A 19,468-nucleotide genomic window follows, 5' to 3' on the forward strand; every position below is an offset into this window, starting at 1 on the left:
CACACTCACACACACCCTCACACTGAGACGGACAGAAAAGAGAGGAAAGAAAGAGGAAAGACGGAGAGCGTGGCTTGTACGTGGTGCACTGAAGCACAGGCCATCCAGGTAAAAAATGAGGATCATCCCTCTCTCCGACAGGCCTTTCTCTTTTTCCTCTCTCCCTGTCTCCTCTTCTATGTGCATCCAAATGCATGCTTCTTAAGTAGCATTTTGTGTGTGCACTATTAAACGGACGCCACTAGGATTTGAGTGAAGTAAACAGCTAAAAGTGTTGAAATGTCTTGGATTGGATTTTATAGATTTAGATCTGATACATGGTACCTGTGACCATGTTTTAAAGTTTAATAATGTTTGTTTTTATGCAGTAAACACACCCTTTCTCCATAAATTCAACCTAACAGTAAAAATCGATCTAACGTCAGTACTTATAGCATTAAACAAAGTAATTGCTGTGCTTTGTAGAAGCAAAATGACAGACCAGCAGGGGAACCCAGACCAGCTGCCTGCAGAGAAGGGCCAAGGAGGGGCCGGAGCCACATATAAGGTACCTATAACTGAACAAAAACGTTGCTGGTGACTTGAACATTTGGCACACAAATTAGTAAATGTGTTAAAAAAAAGACAGATAACCATGCATTGGGACTATGCCGATGGTGTAGATCACACATCATCCAACTTCTGCACCTGTCTTACAGTTGGCAGTTTTTGAGTTCGAGAACTTTCGCGGACAGAAGTTGGAGTTGTCTGGTGAATGTAAAGATGTGTTGGAGAAGACGCAGAAAATTGGCTCGGTCATTGTGGAGTCGGGACCGTGAGTAATCAAGTTTTGCTGCAGCGAGTTTCAAATCAATTTTTACTGCATCTACATCCTGTTTTCTAGTAGTTGCCCTTGTTTAGGGTTACTGTGTGCATTTATACGTAATGCATTTTGTCCATCCTTTCAGATGGGTGGGGTTTGAGCGTCCAGGTTTTGCAGGAGAGCAGTTTGTGCTGGAGAAAGGAGAGTATCCTCGCTGGAGCACCTGGACCAACTGCCTGAGTAGCTACAGCCTGAGCTCATTCAGGCCTCTGAAAGTGGTCAGTAATATCAGTGTAATATGAGCAAGCGTAACATCCTGGCAAACACGCTCAAACCTATTGTTTCTCTCTCCAGGACAGTGCAGATCACAAGCTGCACCTGTTTGAGAATGCAGGCTTTGAGAGTAGGAAGATGGAGATTGTTGATGATGACGTCCCCAGTCTGTGGGCTCATGGTTTCCAAGACCGTGTGGCCAGCGCCAAGGCTATCAGTGGAACGTAAGCTGTAACCGTCCCAGTGCTAAACATTATTCATAATTAATATATTTTAAAGACATGTAACACACTGATCTTTCTCCTCCCTCTGAAGGTGGGTGGGATACATGTATCCAGGCTACAGAGGGCGCCAGTATGTGTTTGAGCGTGGAGATTTCAAGCACTGGAACGATTGGGGAGCCACTGCACCTCAGATCCAGTCCGTCCGACGTGTGCGGGACATGCAGTGGCACAAGAGAGGGTGCTATATTGCCCCTGCCCCTGCCCCTACACCTCCCAAACCCAATCCCAATCCCGTTCCCAACCCAAACCCAACTCCCAACCCCGCCCCCAACCCCAACCCCACTCCCAAACCTAACCCTGCTCCCAACCCCAAATCCCAAACTCAACCCTAACCTTATCACCAGCACCCGCTGCACCAACTGGGGCAGGCTAAAGGCAGCTGGCCAGTCCCCAGTATCTCCACTACGCCCCCTGTTAGTTTAGAATATTTGACCCTGAAATTTTGAAAAACTGTAACTGACCGCAATGAAACATGTAAATCTGTTGAAAATAAAAGTTTTGGCCCTGATTTTGGTGATCTGCAAATTATTGCATGTTATTTATTGTGCCTAAATTAATTCTAGAGTATTGTGATGATTGTATGTATATGATGCCTGTATGATTGTTTTAGCTCTCTTTTATTTTAGAGTCTGTTACATTTCATTAAGTGTTTGAAAAAGGGGAATTGTTTTAAATTGATGGGGTGTGAAAGCAACAGCTGTGTGATGCATGCAGGTCGGAATGATAAATAAGCAAATAGGCTAATATATATATATATATGATTATAAATGACCGGAGTACTCCTTTAAAATGAGTGACATTTGTCCCAACATATAGCCCTGATTCATTGGCTACAATATAAAACCAATTAGACGTGGTATTTCAGATCTGCAGTAACTGCATCTGTGAAAATGTATTCCTCTCCAATTCTACTGGACATTGTCTTCATTCATTTTCCGTTCATGTACATTACACATAACAAAAACAATCCTTCCTATTCATGAGTCTTTCTTTTGTAGTGTTGAAGGTTGAACAGCGACAGGTCTGAATCATCAGTCATTGGTTTAAAGCAGCAGCAGGACCCGCCCCGGAAGTTCCAGTGAACCAATCACACGCCGACATCTCTCAGCAGACTTGAGAGATGGGCGGCGAACGCGCAAAAATTTGAAAGTTGACCGGAACCAACGTTGAGGGAAAACAGTGTGCTCCTAGCATGTCAATGTTTCTGTGTATATATTGACAATTACATGATAATTACCTGCATGGCAGTCTGGTGAGTAACCTTATACCAGTGTTTAGTATCTGTGAATGTAACTGAACGAGACTAAAACTGCGTCAACGTTCTTGTTCGGAGTTCGGAGTTAGCAAACGTTAACTTTAGCACGCTAAAGCGACGCATTGTTGTCATTTCATGTCACAGTTTTTCCTCGGTTTACATATAACCTCTACCGTTGTGTACACTATTAATCAGTTAACGTGTAAGTACGTTCTTCCTTTCACTTCGACCTACTGTGTGTTTCACCCGCTCAGGTTGTCTGTTGTTAAGAAGCCATGTTGAAGTTTAAATATGGGACTCACGGAAGCCTGAACACGATGCAGTCCTCCGGCGACCCCATCACCAGCCGCAGCTCGCGACTCAACCAAGTGTTTCAGGTAAGGTTATGTACACTTCACATTAACTGTACATATTTATAAACGCCTATACTGTATAATACCAGTCAGTAGCTGACTTCCGTTTCCTGTGTTTATGTATTATCGTCCCAAGGGTCGAGTCAGCCTGCAGCAGGGAGGCTGCACTTTAGGTCGGGAAGAGTTTCTGGAGGCCCTCCTGCTACTGTACGAAGAGTGCATCTCCCCCGAGCTCATGAAGATAAACCATGTGGCAAATTTTGTCAATAAGTGTAAGCATGCATTTTACATATGTGTAGGATTTATTCTGCTTTTGAACTGTTGTTTTTGAAGACCATAACAGTTTATACTGTTTCTAGTCTCAGTTTTTTTCAGTATAAAGTGACTAAAAAGAGATCACTACAATTCACAATGAGCAAATATAGACCATTACACGATATTGGTGTGTTATTTTAAATACCAGCCAATTTTACATCCTAAAAGTTATTTCCCAACAATGGGTGAATAAATCTCTGTGTGTTTGTCAAACAGTTTCTGAAGTGGTCTCAGAACTTCGGGCCATGCAGCCGAGTGCGGATGACTTTGAACTGCGTGCGGTGGTCGGTCGTGGTCGCTTCGGCGAAGTCCAAGTAGTCCGGGAGAAGGCCACCGGGGATGTCTGTGCACTGAAAGTCATGGATAAGACACTTCTATGCACTCAAGAAAATGTAAGTAACCGCTGTGAAAGAGTAGTACAATATAGAAAGTTTATTTTAGGAAGTTGTCAACATGAAGCATTTAGCTTTACCACATAAAAGGCATTTTATACAGATCGATGACATTTTACATGTCACAGTAGGAATACACAAGTCAAAATGATTACTGAACTCCTTTTAGGTGTTTCCGTTTGAGGTCCTCAGAGTTGTGCACATCTGTCACACTTTCATGGCCTACTGAGACACGTAGCCGTTGTTACTAACTGAGCTTTTAGTGCTGTGACTTGTCAAAATGTCTGCTGTGAAGAAGGACTGAGCATTTCTTTCAACCGGTATCAACAGCTAAAGAGTTTAGGGATTCTAAATGGTCATTGAAGGTTCTATCTATCTGTCTGTCTATACATATATATATATATATAATATTCAGAGCATTAATATAGCCGCAAACGATTATTTGCTACGTAAAGATATAGTCAAGCTTCTCTCTGCTTTGTTGTCCAAATTGCAGTCTGAAAAATGGCCACTGGAGGCTGCTGTAAGGTCTGAAACAACATGGCACAATCTGGGTACATTATCTCACAGCTGTGCTCTCTGGCATGTGACTAATAGAATAAATCTTCGTCAGAATTAACATGAGTGGTGACAGGAAGGGATCTGAAGTGAGCAACACAGCGAATAACTTGTATGAACAAGAAATGTTTTGTTCACGCCACCTGTGACTACTCTCATAATTTGACAAAATGACGTCCCACTTCAAGAAACTAGCAACATGAACTCAAGCTAGGAAAGAAGGGCATGACTTTTTAGTGTCAAAATGTTTGTTTTATATGTTGATCAAGATCTCCTGCCACGGTTTAATTGAGCTCTATTACATTTAAGCCCTGATGAAGCCTTAAAGGTGGTAGCTTCTCAGTGTTTCAGACAAATGTGATTGAGACACTCCTCACAGTAACAATTCTTGCAACACTGCTGTTGCATTTATTTGTTGTATTGAAGCCGATGGCCTTTTTGATTCTTCTCAGGTGGTTTTCCACGAGGAGGAGCGGAGGATCTTGGCTCTGAACAGCAGTCCCTGGATCCCTCAGCTTCTATACGCCTTCCAGGATAAAGAACACGTCTACCTGGTGAGACCGCGGGCTTTCTTTCTGATCTCGAAATGGCTATTTTACATAAATTATTCTTTGTCAGAGAAAATGTTTTAACGGCCTTTTGCAAACTGCCATAGGCCAAAGGGGAGTAATTGGGTCATAAACATGCCAAGCAAATCGCACACACACTATGTAGTACTTGGTGTGTGTGTTTTGTTTTTTTACATTTTAATACCCAGGCACATAACAGGCCTTTATCAAACCACAGCTAGGTGAGAAGAGATAGTCAGGATGTGTTTACCTTTCTGAACTAAACAAAAGTACAGGCAGCTAAAATGGCTTACCTCCTTCAAAAGTCAAACAAAATCACCTTCCAGCAACTTCATACTTGTGTTGTGGGATCATGTTAGCCTGCAGTCTGACTACCAGTACGTCCAAGAGTCACCGGGGTTCAGATCAGGTTAACAACATCATTCAGTGCTGGACCGCACCTCTGAACGGCTGCGGTCTTTTGGCCTAGCTGCTGCTGCTGCTGCTGTTCAAATTGAGATTTAGTAGCTAACCGCATTTACATGACAATGTCACATTCAAGAAACTACAGCTGTGAGAAAAGTAAGAAAAACACGACGATCAAGCTGAGCTAAACCCCCCCCCCCCCCCCCCCCCCCCAAAGCTTGTTGCAGTTCTCTTCTAGGTGAAACACTCCCCGGATCTCTGTACTTAAGGTGGATAGATTTAATAATGATCACCTCCCTTGACTCTAGTTAAGGAGGTAACCAGGCATATTTCCCAAATTGTTAGTGTCCCTCTAATAGTCTAATCTTCTGCAGTGCAAATGTTCTCCTCAGAGAGAACGTTCAGCGTAAGCATCGCGGAGGCTGCTAACCTCACAGAGAATCTATATTTTCTCTGGTGACCCTTTTAAACTGGCTTAGGGTGCAGGAAACCAGCCTTTCCTTCCTAGTGCAGCCTAATCTTGTCTGCTGCCCTTTTTTTGGCTTTCCTTTCACTCACCCTCTCCTTATACCTTCCTTCATGTCTCCGTTCTCTCTCGCTCTCTCTCTTTCTCTTCTCCATCTCTTTTCACTCCCCCCTCTTGTCTCACCCCGCTCCCCTAACTGAGTGTGGAGGAAAATACAAAGCATCCATCTTTATCCGTGTGTCAGAGAGGCACCCCGGTCTCCCTGTTGCTAGGTAACACTGGAGAATGCTCCCGTTCATTCAGACTCGCCGGCCATTCATGCACCAGAGGCTCCCTCGCTTGTTGTGGCTGCGCGGCTGATGCCATGCAGCTCAAATCAGCCAGACAAATGCCTTTCATCTCAGGGTGCAGACGGCAGAAAGTCAAACGTGACCGAGGTTGATTTGTTGTGTTTCCGAACTTTAGAGATGCTCAATTAGATATATGTGTTGTTGTTGTTGTGGCAATTGCTTCGACTGTAAAAAAAAAATGTCTTGTTTTAGCCCATGATCACAGAACCACAAGGATGTTGCAGTTGTTTGTCGGTGTATTTTTAGCTCTCACAGAAAGACCAATCCTTTTGACTGCAGTATCACAGATACATCTGCAATAGTATTCAGTGTTGCATAACCGAATCCACAATGAAGAGCACCGTCCTATGAGCTTGAGCTCATAGGACGGTGCTCATTGAACAGAGCTTTGATGCGAGCTCAAACACATGTGGTCCTACACTTGTTGCCTGGCTGTTCTTTCTAAATATAGGCCTATTTGTTAGGCATTCATCAATGTTTCAACAGCGTGTGATACCCGTTTCATTTTATTCACATTCAAACCCGCATTCATTCAAACTGCTACGGTGCCCGCCGTAGTTTTATACCGCCGGTTAACGACTGCATACAAAATGTGTCTTCAGGCGATGGAGTACTTGCCAGGCGGTGACCTGATGTCCCTGCTAAACCGATACGAGGACCAGTTTGATGAGTCCATGGCTCAGTTCTATTTGGCTGAGCTGGTCGAGGCCGTTCACGCCGTCCACCAGCTGGGATATGTCCACCGGTAAGATACCAGCCACTGGATCTAACCCCTCATCGATGAAGACTTTGAGGAACAATATTGGTTGAAGAAATAGGGCCAAAGTTGTTACCCGTACTCGTAGAGCCTCGCTAAATGTCATTCTTTTGTTTGCCTTTTGTTTTCAGTGGAAGGCCAAACGCACATGATTCAGGGAAACATGAACTGGACATGAGAAATGTAGCGTTGTAATTTAACCTGGAGCACTCGGTGTGATGTTATGTAACGCAAAACATTGCTGGAGTTTACAAATGTATTCAATTATCATCAGAGCGGCAGACATATTGCGGTACTCGGGCAACAAACGGCTCTTTAAAAGCAGTATCAAATCCCTTCTGAACTATCTGCTTGCAGAGACGTCAAACCGGAGAACGTTCTCATTGATCGGACCGGTCACATTAAGCTGGCAGACTTTGGATCAGCTGCCAGGCTGACTGCAAACAAAACGGTAAGAAGATTACAAAGTTCGCTCTATGTCTTGACTTCGGGATGCTTGACAGTGATCGTGTTTTGTATTAATGCGTTTCCAGGTGGCAGTTCCCACAGTGCCTGTTGGGACCCAGGACTTCCTCTCACCCGAGGTCCTGGCAGCCATGAACGGGGGCTTTCACAGCACCTACGGGGTCGAGTGCGACTGGTGGTCCCTTGGGGTCATGGCGTATGAGATGATCTATGCCAGGTCGCCTTTCTCTGGTGGTACGGCCACCAAGACAATCCACAACATCCTCAACTTTCAGGTACAAGCACTGTCATTGGTCACTGGTTGTATCTGATCTGTAATGGCAAAGGCCAGTTTACTGAATGAAAATAAGTCAGATTTACCTGAACTAATTACCTGATCAGTTTAGGCATTGTGTAATCATTTCCTGTCCGTGTTTTTGCCCCCAGCGCTTCCTTAAGATTCCGGAGGAGCCGCGGGCCAGTAAGCCGTTTGTAGACCTGCTGCAGAGCTTGCTCTGTGGAGCCACGGAGCGATTGGGTTTCCAGGGACTCCGCTGTCACTCCTTCTTCTCCAGTGTAGACTGGAACCACTTAAGACAAGGTGAGGAGAGCCCTCTCACTCGAGACTCTGTTCTTCTGCCTTTTCCAGTGAAAATGCTCAATTTAGCTCGAAGTGATGTTCACGCTGCTGGCCAGATGGTACATTACTACTTGTCAAATATCAATGTTGTTTATTATATACATACGTGTGTTGTGTGCGTGTTGTTGCGCATAGACGACACACAACAATTGCGTTGCCAGTGTTGTAGTCGGTAGTATAATGAGATTGTGTGTGCCGTTGGCAGTGGGCCAGCTCTTTCCTGAGTGGAATGGGGAGGAAGGCTGAGGCAGACAGAGTAAAGATCTGCAACTCATCTGCTTCTCAACAGACGCAGCACAGATCTTTTTACGCTAGCAGCACCACACGCTCTCTCTCTCTGTGTGTGTGTGTGTGTGTGCGCGCGGTCTGTTGTGTCGTCCGTGTTGCCACCGAACCTGAGACTGCACCAAATGACAGTTTGACATTTTCACCTGACCGGCTTCGGACAAACACACACACACCCATAACGTTTTCATCAATGGATATGTTGTGTGGAGCCGCAGCTCAGCGGTGCTTCTGTAATTCACACACGTGTAGCTGCATCGTTTATTTTGCTTTGCAGAAGAACACCGCGTGTCTTGAGATATATAAACCCTCTTTTTGTGATTCTGGAGCGATTATCAAACATTATGCTGGTCCTTTCCTCTGCGCTGTTTTCCAGTTATATTATTCCTATCAACACTGAATATTCATGAGTTGTTTGTTCAAAATCCTCCTGGTCATCAGCAGACTATGATACAGTGTTTGGGGTGCACGAGCTGTTTGTGCCTGTGTGTGTTGAAGAGAAGATCTATTATTATTTTTTATTTTAATGAATTAATTTGAGTAAAAATTATCAAATACAATATTTAAAAAAAGAATCTTATTGATAAACATTGTTTGTATTAAAAATATGGACTTGGTTTATTGATAATTGGACACAGATAGAGCTTTATGCTTCAGCTTTGGCTCCAGCTGATTAGCTTGCTCTGCTGCAGTGAGGGAGAGCGGTGAGCATGTGTGTATGAGAGAGAGAGAGAGACAGAGAGAGAGACAGAGAGGCAGCATGTGCATCAACGCGCGACTTACCGCACTCTAGGCTCCCAAAGCTCTGTTCCTCCCCTTCCTTTCTCTCCCCTTTCTCCTTGTTGTGTTTTTATTTTTTATTTTGCACATTTATTTGTTACTACTTTGTTCGTCGCTGCTTCCTTTTTTCTTTTTTTTTTCTTCTTCTTTTTTTTCCTTGCCCTCTCTCACTCCGTCCTTTCTCCTGCAGTTCTCCCGCCTTTCGTTCCTGCGTTGCACGCTGAAGATGACACCTCTAATTTTGAGGAGCCGGAGCAGGCAGCCCCCCGGCCAGCCTCAGCAGCCCAGCGAGGGGCTCTGCCAGCGGGCTTCCAGGGCCAGGATCTTCCCTTTCTAGGATGGTTCTTCAGCAGAGCGTTGACAACATTGGCCAAAACCGAGTAAGTGCTACCTGTTTACTTGGCATTGTTTGGCTTTATTTATTTATTTTTTTACAAAGACGACCCCTTCTCTTGCCTGGAGTCAATGCAGAGACCTCTCTAACACACCATTGTTGGGTTAAGACCCCGTGCCGTTGGCTGCTGTTCTGAGTCATTACTTTGGCAACATATTCCAGGTAGCCTTGTTTCAGGTGACCTAGTGTGGCGTTCTGGGCTGCTGGTGTTGTGTCCCTGTCATTAGCGTTATGCCTGTTGGGGCCAAAATGGGTTTGGCCATATGCTGTGTCAGACGAGGAACAAGGGAGGGGAGGGATCCCCCGGTTCTCCTGTGCTTTTCTTCTTCCGAGTCCTGTTTTTTTGTGCTCTGGGGTTTGCACGTAGTTGATCCGATGCATAGATGGATAAAATGAATGGACCAGAGGATGTGTGCTGGCGTTGTCTTGCCGTTGGCGCTGATTGGTATGCGGCTGAGTGTGTCAATGAGGTTTTGCCGGGAGGTGGAACCCCCAGACATACACTCCCACCCTCGCTGCTGTTATTGTGCTTTCTCTGTTACTGTGCAGCATATAAGGCTTCCTTTTATAGCATGGGGTTCTGGGACTGTAATTATCCCTAATGGTGTTTGTCTTCTTAACCTGTGATAATAATGAAAGAGGGTGGGTTTCTATTCGGTAGCCCCATGGCAGTGCTCTAGCAGGTTAATGGTCCTGGAGACTGCGGATCATGGCAGCAACAGAAAGGGAAGAAAAAAGCCTGAGCAGATTAGACGGGGAAAGGGATGAGAGCTCAGATTGTGGGAGAGAATCTATTTCTATGGTAACTACCGTGATGTGTTTTTTTTTCTCCCTGTCCCCACCCCCATCTTTACCCGTCTCATCGCCTCCTCTTATTTTCTCCCTCTTCTAATGTCTCTGTCCCTTGCTGTTACACCATCAGTCATCTGTTCATGGTTCTTTTTTTTTTACTGAAGCCAGTCATTTCCTTCGCTGCACTTGATTAAGAGGAGCTCAGATTTGTGTGTGTGTGGGGGGGGGGGGGGGGGGGGGGTGCATGCATGCATATGTATGTACACACATTGTTCTTTACAATGCCAAAAAGGAAAGAGAAATGAACCCAGAGCCAGGCATAATGGAATGCTAATCATGCATTTTCAGGGTTTCTGCTATTCTGTTGTTTTTTCATTCTGTGTGAACTTGTCTGTCTGACTTCTCATTGGTCAAACTCAACAACAAAATCCCCTTAACAGCTTGCCTCAAATTCACGAGAAGCTATCTGGTTTAGTGTCTCAAAAAACATCTTTGAAAGGTGGCTTTAATGAAGGCTTATAAACTCCTGCGTTTTTGAGGAAATAAATTATATAGAGTGTATTTATTTGTGAGGAGAGCCCTCTCTTCTTTTCTTCATGTATTTCAATGTATATCTTTGTCATTCAACTCTTTTGGTCAAGAGCAGAACATATTGACAACAACTGACCAGATTGCCACGCATGGTTACTGCCAGATGGCCATGGTGTGGATATTCATAGTCCCCAGAGGATGATTCCTAATTATTCAATTGACCAGGCAACAGATTTTTCCTCAGCGCCATCATCTGGGCACAATCGTTCCTCGTCGTGGAATCTCAGAATCTAACAACTCAATCTTCAAGAAATCTGCAGAGGACATTGGTCTTTGGAGGACGGCTCCTTATGTTTTAAATTACCCTCTGACACGTCCTCTAGTGCCACCATCAGACCAAAATATCCACAAAAACACAATGTGCTCGTATGTTTTCTTTTTCTTTTAAATTATTATAATTTTTTTAAACCGAGTTGTTCATTTGTGTTTAACTCTGTTATTTAGATTAAAATCACCACATTTGGTGCTTTACTACATATAATTTCACACATTGTCCATGTGGAAAAAAACACAATGCACACACAAATGCAAGAAAATGTATAAGTAACCTGTCACATCTAAGATGTTATAAGTTATAATGTCCTATTATTGGAGATAACTTTGGACCAGAACAAGCTTGAACAAACCTTATTCTCATCTATTAAGCAATACGTTCCTCAGTGCTCGCTATATTGACGGAAAAAGCAAAGTTCTCCTTCTCGCAGAGCCGTGCCGGCTGTGCCTTCAAGTACCAGGATGCATTGCGCCAAAGCCATTCACGCTCAGAAGGTCCTCCCCGGCCAAATGCACTCGCATGGCTGCAGCCTCGACCTCTCTGCTGCATTTACGTTGGCCGTATACTCAATGTTGTTGTTGGAAATGTTTGTTGTTTGCAACACAACAAAGAGAACAAGGAAGTTCTCTTTCTGAATGGCATCTAGAGCACGTGCGCCCCCTGGTCCCCCCCCCCCCAAAATGGAGATGAGAAATCCAAGCTGAAGTAGCAGCCTGTAGTTCTTCCTCACTGTCACGTCAAACACAGACGCAGGAAGCATCCAAACTGCAAACGCGGCTTTCTCGGTCAATACAGCACACACTGTGCAATTCATTGCTTCAATCGACGACATTTACCATCAACACTGATCGGACGTCCAATTAAGAGGCGGCCAATCCCCCCCCCTTAAGCGTACTAATCAACTGCATTTGGTCTACTGTGGTCCCCATGTTGTGCTTGCATCTGCATTATGATTGGAGGGGTTTGTTTAGTTAGCGTGTTCGTCAACATTGTTTTATGTGTTTGTTTGCATTTCGGTCAGTGTGTGCATGACCGCGCTAATGTATGTGTTGTATTATTTTAGTTTTAGCTGAACGCTGCTGCAAAGCCTCTTTACTTGCATACTTTTACGTCCCTGCCTCTGTTTGATTCTCTTCAATAATGCAGTCTGCAGCGGCTCCTCATTTATTTTCCCTCCACAGTACAGAGACATCTACCGTATTCCTCTGCCAGGAAAAGAGTGGCCTGGCTTTTCTCTCTTGTAAAATCGTTTAGTTCCTATTTTGCAGTAAATATTAGCCATGCTTCCTTTGAAAACATGATTGATATTTGCGCCAATTTTCAATTTTAAAGCACACGTAAGTGTGCCAGAGCAGTTGGAAGGGAAGAAGACATCCATCCGTCTCCCATACTCACCCAGCTAGGATTCAGTAGAGAGTTAAGAGGGAGAACAGACAGATTAAAAAAACACATCACGCAGCTCGATGCAGAAAACCTCCAACTGAGGACGTTTAAATTGCCATAATATCGTTGCAGTAGCCCCCCGAAACAATTCAGCTGAGCACCAGAGAACTTTATGAATTTTGATGCCGAACATACATTTTTAATTGGCAACAGATTCAGCTTGCTGGAACGCCTTCTCATTTAATCTGGATTCCTATGAAAAGGTGTGTGTGTGTGGGGAGATTGGTGTGTCGATGTAGAGAGGCGATGGGAGCAGCGCTTGCTTTCGTGGTTATTTTTAACACTGTGACTCAGTCTGAGTCAACTTTATTAAAGATCTCTCTGCTGTATTCATGAGCTCATTCAAACAGACCCATTCATTTATTTAGAAGACTTCTGTTCATGGTGGATTTTCCTCTTGTTCTCTGGTCAAGAGAGAGGTGGAAAAAAAATTTAAAGGAAGGGGAAATAAAATAGCACATCGCCTTACATAAACAAGAAGAATGAGTGCTTTGGACTCTCTACATAGCTCTGCGTAGACCAACAGCATAGCATACATTCTCCTGTCACATTATTTTCTCAGGCGAACAGCAAACATTCCCAGGTCCACACGGCTGTTTAGTGCTGAATAAACCGCTTTTAAAAAAAAAAAACCAGCTCTGCTTCATGTTATTGTTGTCAATATACTTATTGTTATGACGAGACATTTCCTATGAAGGAAACTGTCTCCGTGTCTGATGCTCATTTACAATGTGTGGGTGTTTGTTTAATAAAGCTGCGATGCTGTTACATGCTGTGGCTCTATGTCATGATATGAGACCTGCAGGTATCCTCTGTTTGTGTCGCCGATATCGTTGATACGATTTGAGAATCTGAGATATTTTGATTGAATACTTCCTTACACAATAGACACATACTTTTGAAGTACTGTATTTGTGTATGCTTCCAAAAATCTTAATTTGTTTGAATTTGGTAAAGGACAGTCTTAGTATATCGAATCGTCCTGCAAATTAATGAATTACGTGCGCTGTGTTGATGCTTATTTGCTACGCAGATGAGCCAGGTAGTATTTGTGTTTGGCATTGACTACACTATAGACTAAAGAGCATATGTTGTTGTTCTCAGGTCAGTGTCTGCAGGCCTCAACTCTCCTGCTAAGACCAACTCTATGGAAAAGAAGCTGCATCTTAAAAGCAAAGAATTACAAGAAACTCAAGACAAATGTCACAAGGTGAGGTTGTTCTTTAAGCCGTTTCTTTTCATGCTTTTATTCGTGTTTCAGTGTTTCATCACAATCCTTTGTGACGAACAAATCATTCTTGTTTTCAAATGCAAGAGCAGCTCCATCAGGCCTGACGGAGATGATTAGAGTAAGACCACTGTTGGCTGACTGGAAACTATGAAATTGTATTTTTGTATTTCCATATTGTTGCACTTTGTTTTTGAGCAAAATAAATCGTGGGTTTTATTACCAGGCCTTCTGTGTTTATTCTGGCTTAAAACAGATCAACAGGCTTCTGGTGCTGCTGTAATTAGCCTTTTAATACAAGCGATTAATGTTCAATTACAGCTGTGAGTTGTCGACCTTCTGTAGAGTTGCGATGAAACTGGTAATTGTTCTGTTCTCTGGTGGATTCAGATGGACCAGGAGATCTCCAGGTTCCAGCGTAAAATGACTGACCTGGAGTCAGTGCTCCACCAGAAGGATGTGGAGCTGAAGGCATCCGAGACCCAGAGGGGCATTCTGGAGCAAGACCTCGCCACCTACATTACCGAATGCAGTGTGAGTCATAATAACAACGACCGTGTCCGCGTGTGTGTGGAGCGTTAAAAGAAATGTTTAAACATGACTATGCTCGTGTGTGTCGCCTGTCCTCAACACCTCAGATAATCAGTATTGATTTGAAGGACCAGCAGCCATTAGCTTGTGCGCGCATATGTGTTTGCAGAGCCTGAAGCGAAGCCTAGAGGAGGCACGCGTGGAGGTCTCCAGAGAGGATGACAAGGCCTTGCAGCTGCTGCACGACATCCGCGAACAGAGCAACAAGCTGCAGGAAATTAAAGAGCAAGTATGTAAATCTTCTCCGTCTCCTCCCTCTCATCGCGATAATGACGTGGTGTAGTTGATTTCTTTTATTGACACTTCAAGGTATTTATACTTAGAAATGTGTACTGAAAGGGGGGAAAAATGCCTCCGTACTTCCTCCACTGAGCCGTCATTGTTATTTGAGGAGATTCTTCTACTTTCCAGGGTGTCGTGTATATGTAATCATAGCTTTTGAAGGAGTAACCAACGCTGCGGTGAGATTCTGCTCTTGTCAGCGTGTCGGCGTGTCGGACTCCCTGGTCCGCGACACTCGTAAAGGTCATCCCTGCAGATGTCGCCCCAGCGAGACACAGAAGTGTGGGCGACTTTGATCATTACTCAAGTCATCCGCCCATCCTCCTCCCAGGGGAATGACACATAGTGTTCTTCTTTTTCAACATTCAGGATTCAAATTCAAATTGAAGGGGACTCTTTTTATGATGGCTATTTCTAGAAAGCATTAAAACCATTCTTATTGTGCATTATAAGAAGTTCCTTTGGGATTAATAAAGTTCTATCTTGTAACTTGCTTATATTACTGTATGATTATAGATATAAGCACTCATACATATTTATAATACTTTATAACAACAATCTTAACGCATTATAAAGCATATACCTCATAATTGCTGGTTTACTCACTGAGATTTTGCAGGGAGCATCGTGTGTTATAATTCCCATAGTTGTCTTTTTATAACACATTATAATGTGGTTATGTGTTGCTGTAAGTGGTCATTGTTTACTTTAAGTAAATCTTTGTAAAAACACACAAAATGTATTTTAATTTTACTAAATAATTACCACTTAGAGTAACTTATAATCACATTAAAATTCATCATAACGGTGATTATAATGCATCATAAATTGATCATAATATATGTATTGGAACCGTGGAAATTATGATAAACTGTGATCCCTGCAAAAAGAAATGTCTGTAAGTGACCAGCAACTATGAAGTATTATGATACTTGACCTCATAAGTAACTACAAAACGCTTTATAATGTGTTATGATTATTGTTATAAAGCATTATGAATATCTATGTGTTTAAATTCAGATTATTATGCATAGTAGACGTGGGTGTCCTAGAAAGTCTTAAGACTTTTACAGACAAACACTCTGCTGAATGAATGAAATCTGGGCTGTAACAGATAAAACATGGCATTTATTTTATGCACAGGTGACAAATCAAAGAGTTTAACCAGCATCAGTATAACATGTCGTCTCTGCAGAGATTGTTATAGACACGAGCAGTTCTTTTTTTTCTTTTCACTTTTAGCCTCTCTAGTGCAGTGTCCGACTACAGCTTTAAAGTGGTAATCCTTGAGTTGTTATCTTTTGATTTTGACACCTTTGGTGATAAACGGTCGCTGCAGTTTCTATAGATCACTGCACAATGAACCCGTGTCAGCACATCTGTGAGGTACATCTTTGTCTGTATAGCATTGCAGCAAATAGTTGCCCTCGCTAAGAGCTCTGTTCCGAACTAACTGTGTCTTAAACATAAAAACCTGTTATTTATCTTCCTTAGGAAAAGCATGAACACACCAGCAAATGTATTTAAGAACAACCCACTGCGTACACCAGCTAAAAGGTGTACACCAGTTAAAAAATACCATTAAAAGAGTTGTACAATCTTTTATGTCCTCGTAAGATATTTTCAAACTCAGCAGATTTTCTTTATTGAGAAAGAAAAAAACTTCTCACTGAGATGACAACAGTGACTTGTCTCCAGCTTGAACAGAATGAGTGTGATCATCACAGCCTGAAGTCCTTGGGCAAGTTTCAAAGTATTAATTATAGGGGTGTCACAATTCAATCAGCTGTTCAATACACAACATGTGTGTTTATATGAAGGAGACACTGTGAGATGATACATCCTAGTGGTGCTGAACGTGACTAAACTGGATGAAACTTGACCGCCGATGTTCATGAATGTACAGTCGGTGTCTGGAAGGCACTTTCTTCTCCCCGCTGATGACCACTGTGTGCCGTCTGTGGACGCAGGAGTACCATGCTCAGCTGGAGGAGATGCAGGTCACCATCCGGCAGCTGGAGGAGGACCTGTCCGCTGCCCGGCGCCGCAGCGACCTCTACGAATCTGAACTTCGAGACTCCAGGCAAACGAGTGAAGATCTCAAGAGGAAAGCTGTGGAATACCAGCAGAAAATCCAGAAGGTATGTTTTGCATCAGAGACGCTTATAGGTCACCCAATGTAAATGTGCATCAAGTAACAGGCGGAGGATTCACTTTGTGTCCGTGAAACACGCCTCGTAGAATATTCCTAGAATAGAAGACGGCGAGGAAATGTGTCTTCAAACCATCTGAAGTCCACGTTTATGTCTGTTTCTCAGACTCTACTGTACGCTTAAAAAAAGCTGTAACATTGTGTTTGCTGCAAATATCAAAAACCAGCTAGATAACTGATTCACATTATATGTATGAAGCTATAAAAAATGGGCCACAACTGTGCATTATACTGCACTTCGATGAGGGAAATGGGGAATAAAAGCTGGTCTTTTTATAAGTTTAAAACTTTATTTTCCTTTGCTTTTAGACGAGCCAAGTGTGTCAGCTCATCGCTCGCAGCCTGGTTTAACTGCTGAAGTCAAAGCTCATTAGAGCCGAGCACATAATCTGTAAAGCCCGTATATGTATGACACTGTCCTTTCTGTCTGATCAAGCGTGATGCCATCAATCCAGCTTTATTGAATATGAAGTTGCAGTCCAGTTATTCTGACAGACTGATGGACTTTAATGCTAAATAGTATTTTTGTAAAATGCATTACATTTGAGGCTACACTACTATTGTGCTTCTTAGAAATGTGATAGTCAGATTTCAGACCAGGAATGAAAACGTAACTCTTAATGTGCCACTGATTTACAGATTCTCAATAGTAACTAATAGTCCAGGTGGAAACTGAAGATATTCTAGAACAATGCAGTTTGAAGTCATTGTGGACCTCAGTGTGAGTTTGGGTGAACTGCTGCCTCGGCTGCTGCTGCGCCCTTTCACCACTGCAGCCACGAGAAAGTGGCTGGATTGTCTGGTTTTTTTAAAAATCATTCACGACACGCCATATTGTTTTTCAGGCTAAAGAGCAGGGTAAAGCCGAGGTAGAGGAGCTTCTCTCCAAACTAGAGAAGGTAACGCATCAGGCATTTCATATTGATCTTCACGCTTAGAGTCGTTGTCGCCATAAACGTTCTCTGACGAGTTCACTGTGCGTTTGATTTTCAGACCAATTCTGAGCAGCAGGTGAAAATCCAGGAGCTCCAGGACAAACTGTCCAAGGTAAATTCATTCTTACTATGGAATAAGAAAACATCAAATGTTATTTGAATTAGTTGTCTCTCCTAATAATACTCTGAAAGGCAGATCAATACAGTGGGGATATATATATATATATATATATATATATATATATATATATATATATATATATATATATATATCGCTATCTCTATCTATCTATATACACACAGAATATAGCCATTTTTCCTATTTCTGCATTCTGCTGTAGTTCTTCGTTTATTCCGTAGAGGAGCTTTTTTTTTCAGTGGGTCGGAGTTGCCGAAGCGTATCGAGAGGTTTGTCTTGGGATCCACTAACGGCCGTTGACCTCTTGACCTCCCCAGGCAGTAAAAGCGAGCACAGAAGCCTCTGAGCTGCTGCAGAATGTCCGGCAGGCCAAAGAGCGGCTGGAAAGAGACCTGGAGCGCCTGAAAGGCAAAACCGACTCCAGTGACACTTTAAAACGCCGCCTGAGAGAGACAGAGGTACCGGAGTAAACCCACAATCCTGAATCCTGCACATTTGTTGAAAGTACACTGGTTTGTTTGCCGTTTCCTGAGAAAGTATCTGTGTGATTTAGCTCTATTGTATTCTTTGCTATTCTTTCTTGTGTGTAAGCAGGATGGCAGGAAGACCCTGGAGAACCAGGTAAAGAGGCTGGAGATGGTTGAGCGGCGGGAGAATAAGCTGAAAGATGACATTCAGACCAAATCCCAGCAGATTCAGCAGATGGCTGAAAAGATCCTGGTGAGAGAACTACAGATAAGGCTCGCTAATACTTTGACCCATTCAGCCCCTAATTCCACCCATCCCATTCACCCTGCCCTCTCCCAATCTATTGCTCATCAGTTATCTTCGCACACACACACACACGTACGCTCGTCACACAGTTCTGTCTACAACGACATCTACCGATGTCGTTCCATAAATAGATTTTAACATACGCCAAATCTAACCGGTGTAAACATGAGCAGGCACCGCACCAGCCGACTTACGGATTTCCATTTTTTCAATGCAAGTTTCTTCATTTCTTTTGATTTTAATGCATTTGATGTGAAGAGTGAAAACTGTTTTAATAATTCTCTTCTGTTTGTCAGTAGATTGTGCCGTCATTTAAAGGCAGGGTTTTAGGCTACATTAATCATTACTGTGTAAAGCTGTACTGCATGATTAACATCAATGTGAGGCATTTGCAGTGTATTTTGAATTGGTGTTGGATGTGTCCAGTTATAATTGTCATGCTGCACTCTCCAGGAACTGGAGGACAACCTGAGGGATGCCCAGTCGACAGCCCACAGGATGGAAACCCAACTGGTTCAAAAAGAGAAGCTTTATGACGATAAGATCAAGGTGGGCCAGCCTCATATTGTCCAGACTACTGAAAATATATTGTGTGTGTGTGTGTGTGTGTGTGTGTGTGTGTGTGTGTGTGTGTGTGTGTGTGTGTGTGTGTGTGTGTGTGTGTGTGTGTGTGTGTGTGTGTGTGTGTGTGTGTGTGTGTGTGTGTGTGTGTGTGTGTGTGTGTGTGTGTGTGTGTGTGTAGATATATATGTGGGTTGAAGTTATATGTGTGTAATTAGTGAGGTTTGACACCACACTAATTACAGCTTCCACACCAGGTTGTACATTTACAGCCATGCAAATTACAGACTATAATCTAAATGTGATTTTTGTCACGTCAACACT

The 19,468-nt window shown here is 43.1% G+C and overlaps 2 protein-coding genes across 2 annotated transcripts in view; both read left to right on the top strand.

The window, feature by feature from the left end:
- Window positions 1-472: 472 nt before the first annotated feature.
- crybb3 (crystallin, beta B3) lies at window positions 473-1,691 on the top strand (the record flags this gene model as incomplete). The annotated part of the gene is made up of 5 exons (XM_079265234.1): window positions 473-547; window positions 699-814; window positions 948-1,080; window positions 1,157-1,299; window positions 1,391-1,691. The coding sequence occupies 5 exons, from the start codon at window positions 473-475 to the stop codon at window positions 1,689-1,691; spliced, it is 768 nt and encodes a 255-aa protein (XP_079121360.1).
- Window positions 1,692-2,508: 817 nt separating this feature from the next.
- The window catches only part of cita (citron rho-interacting serine/threonine kinase a), a 34,372-nt gene continuing 17,412 nt past the window's right edge, over window positions 2,509-19,468 (top strand). Inside the window, exons 1-19 of the mRNA XM_079266237.1 lie at window positions 2,509-2,611; window positions 2,869-2,991; window positions 3,104-3,239; window positions 3,499-3,674; window positions 4,685-4,786; window positions 6,625-6,767; window positions 7,137-7,230; window positions 7,313-7,519; window positions 7,671-7,824; window positions 9,119-9,308; window positions 13,527-13,632; window positions 14,041-14,184; window positions 14,351-14,470; window positions 16,494-16,664; window positions 17,581-17,634; window positions 17,729-17,782; window positions 18,127-18,267; window positions 18,401-18,529; window positions 19,037-19,132. Coding sequence (XP_079122363.1) covers window positions 2,890-2,991; window positions 3,104-3,239; window positions 3,499-3,674; window positions 4,685-4,786; window positions 6,625-6,767; window positions 7,137-7,230; window positions 7,313-7,519; window positions 7,671-7,824; window positions 9,119-9,308; window positions 13,527-13,632; window positions 14,041-14,184; window positions 14,351-14,470; window positions 16,494-16,664; window positions 17,581-17,634; window positions 17,729-17,782; window positions 18,127-18,267; window positions 18,401-18,529; window positions 19,037-19,132 — 2,319 coding nt within the window. The 5' untranslated portion in view covers window positions 2,509-2,611; window positions 2,869-2,889. The remainder of the gene's footprint in view (window positions 2,612-2,868; window positions 2,992-3,103; window positions 3,240-3,498; window positions 3,675-4,684; window positions 4,787-6,624; window positions 6,768-7,136; window positions 7,231-7,312; window positions 7,520-7,670; window positions 7,825-9,118; window positions 9,309-13,526; window positions 13,633-14,040; window positions 14,185-14,350; window positions 14,471-16,493; window positions 16,665-17,580; window positions 17,635-17,728; window positions 17,783-18,126; window positions 18,268-18,400; window positions 18,530-19,036; window positions 19,133-19,468) is intronic.

This window comes from Melanostigma gelatinosum, assembly GCF_949748355.1.
Source record: "Melanostigma gelatinosum genome assembly, chromosome: 3".
In the NCBI taxonomy this organism is placed as follows: Eukaryota; Metazoa; Chordata; class Actinopteri; order Perciformes; family Zoarcidae; genus Melanostigma; species Melanostigma gelatinosum.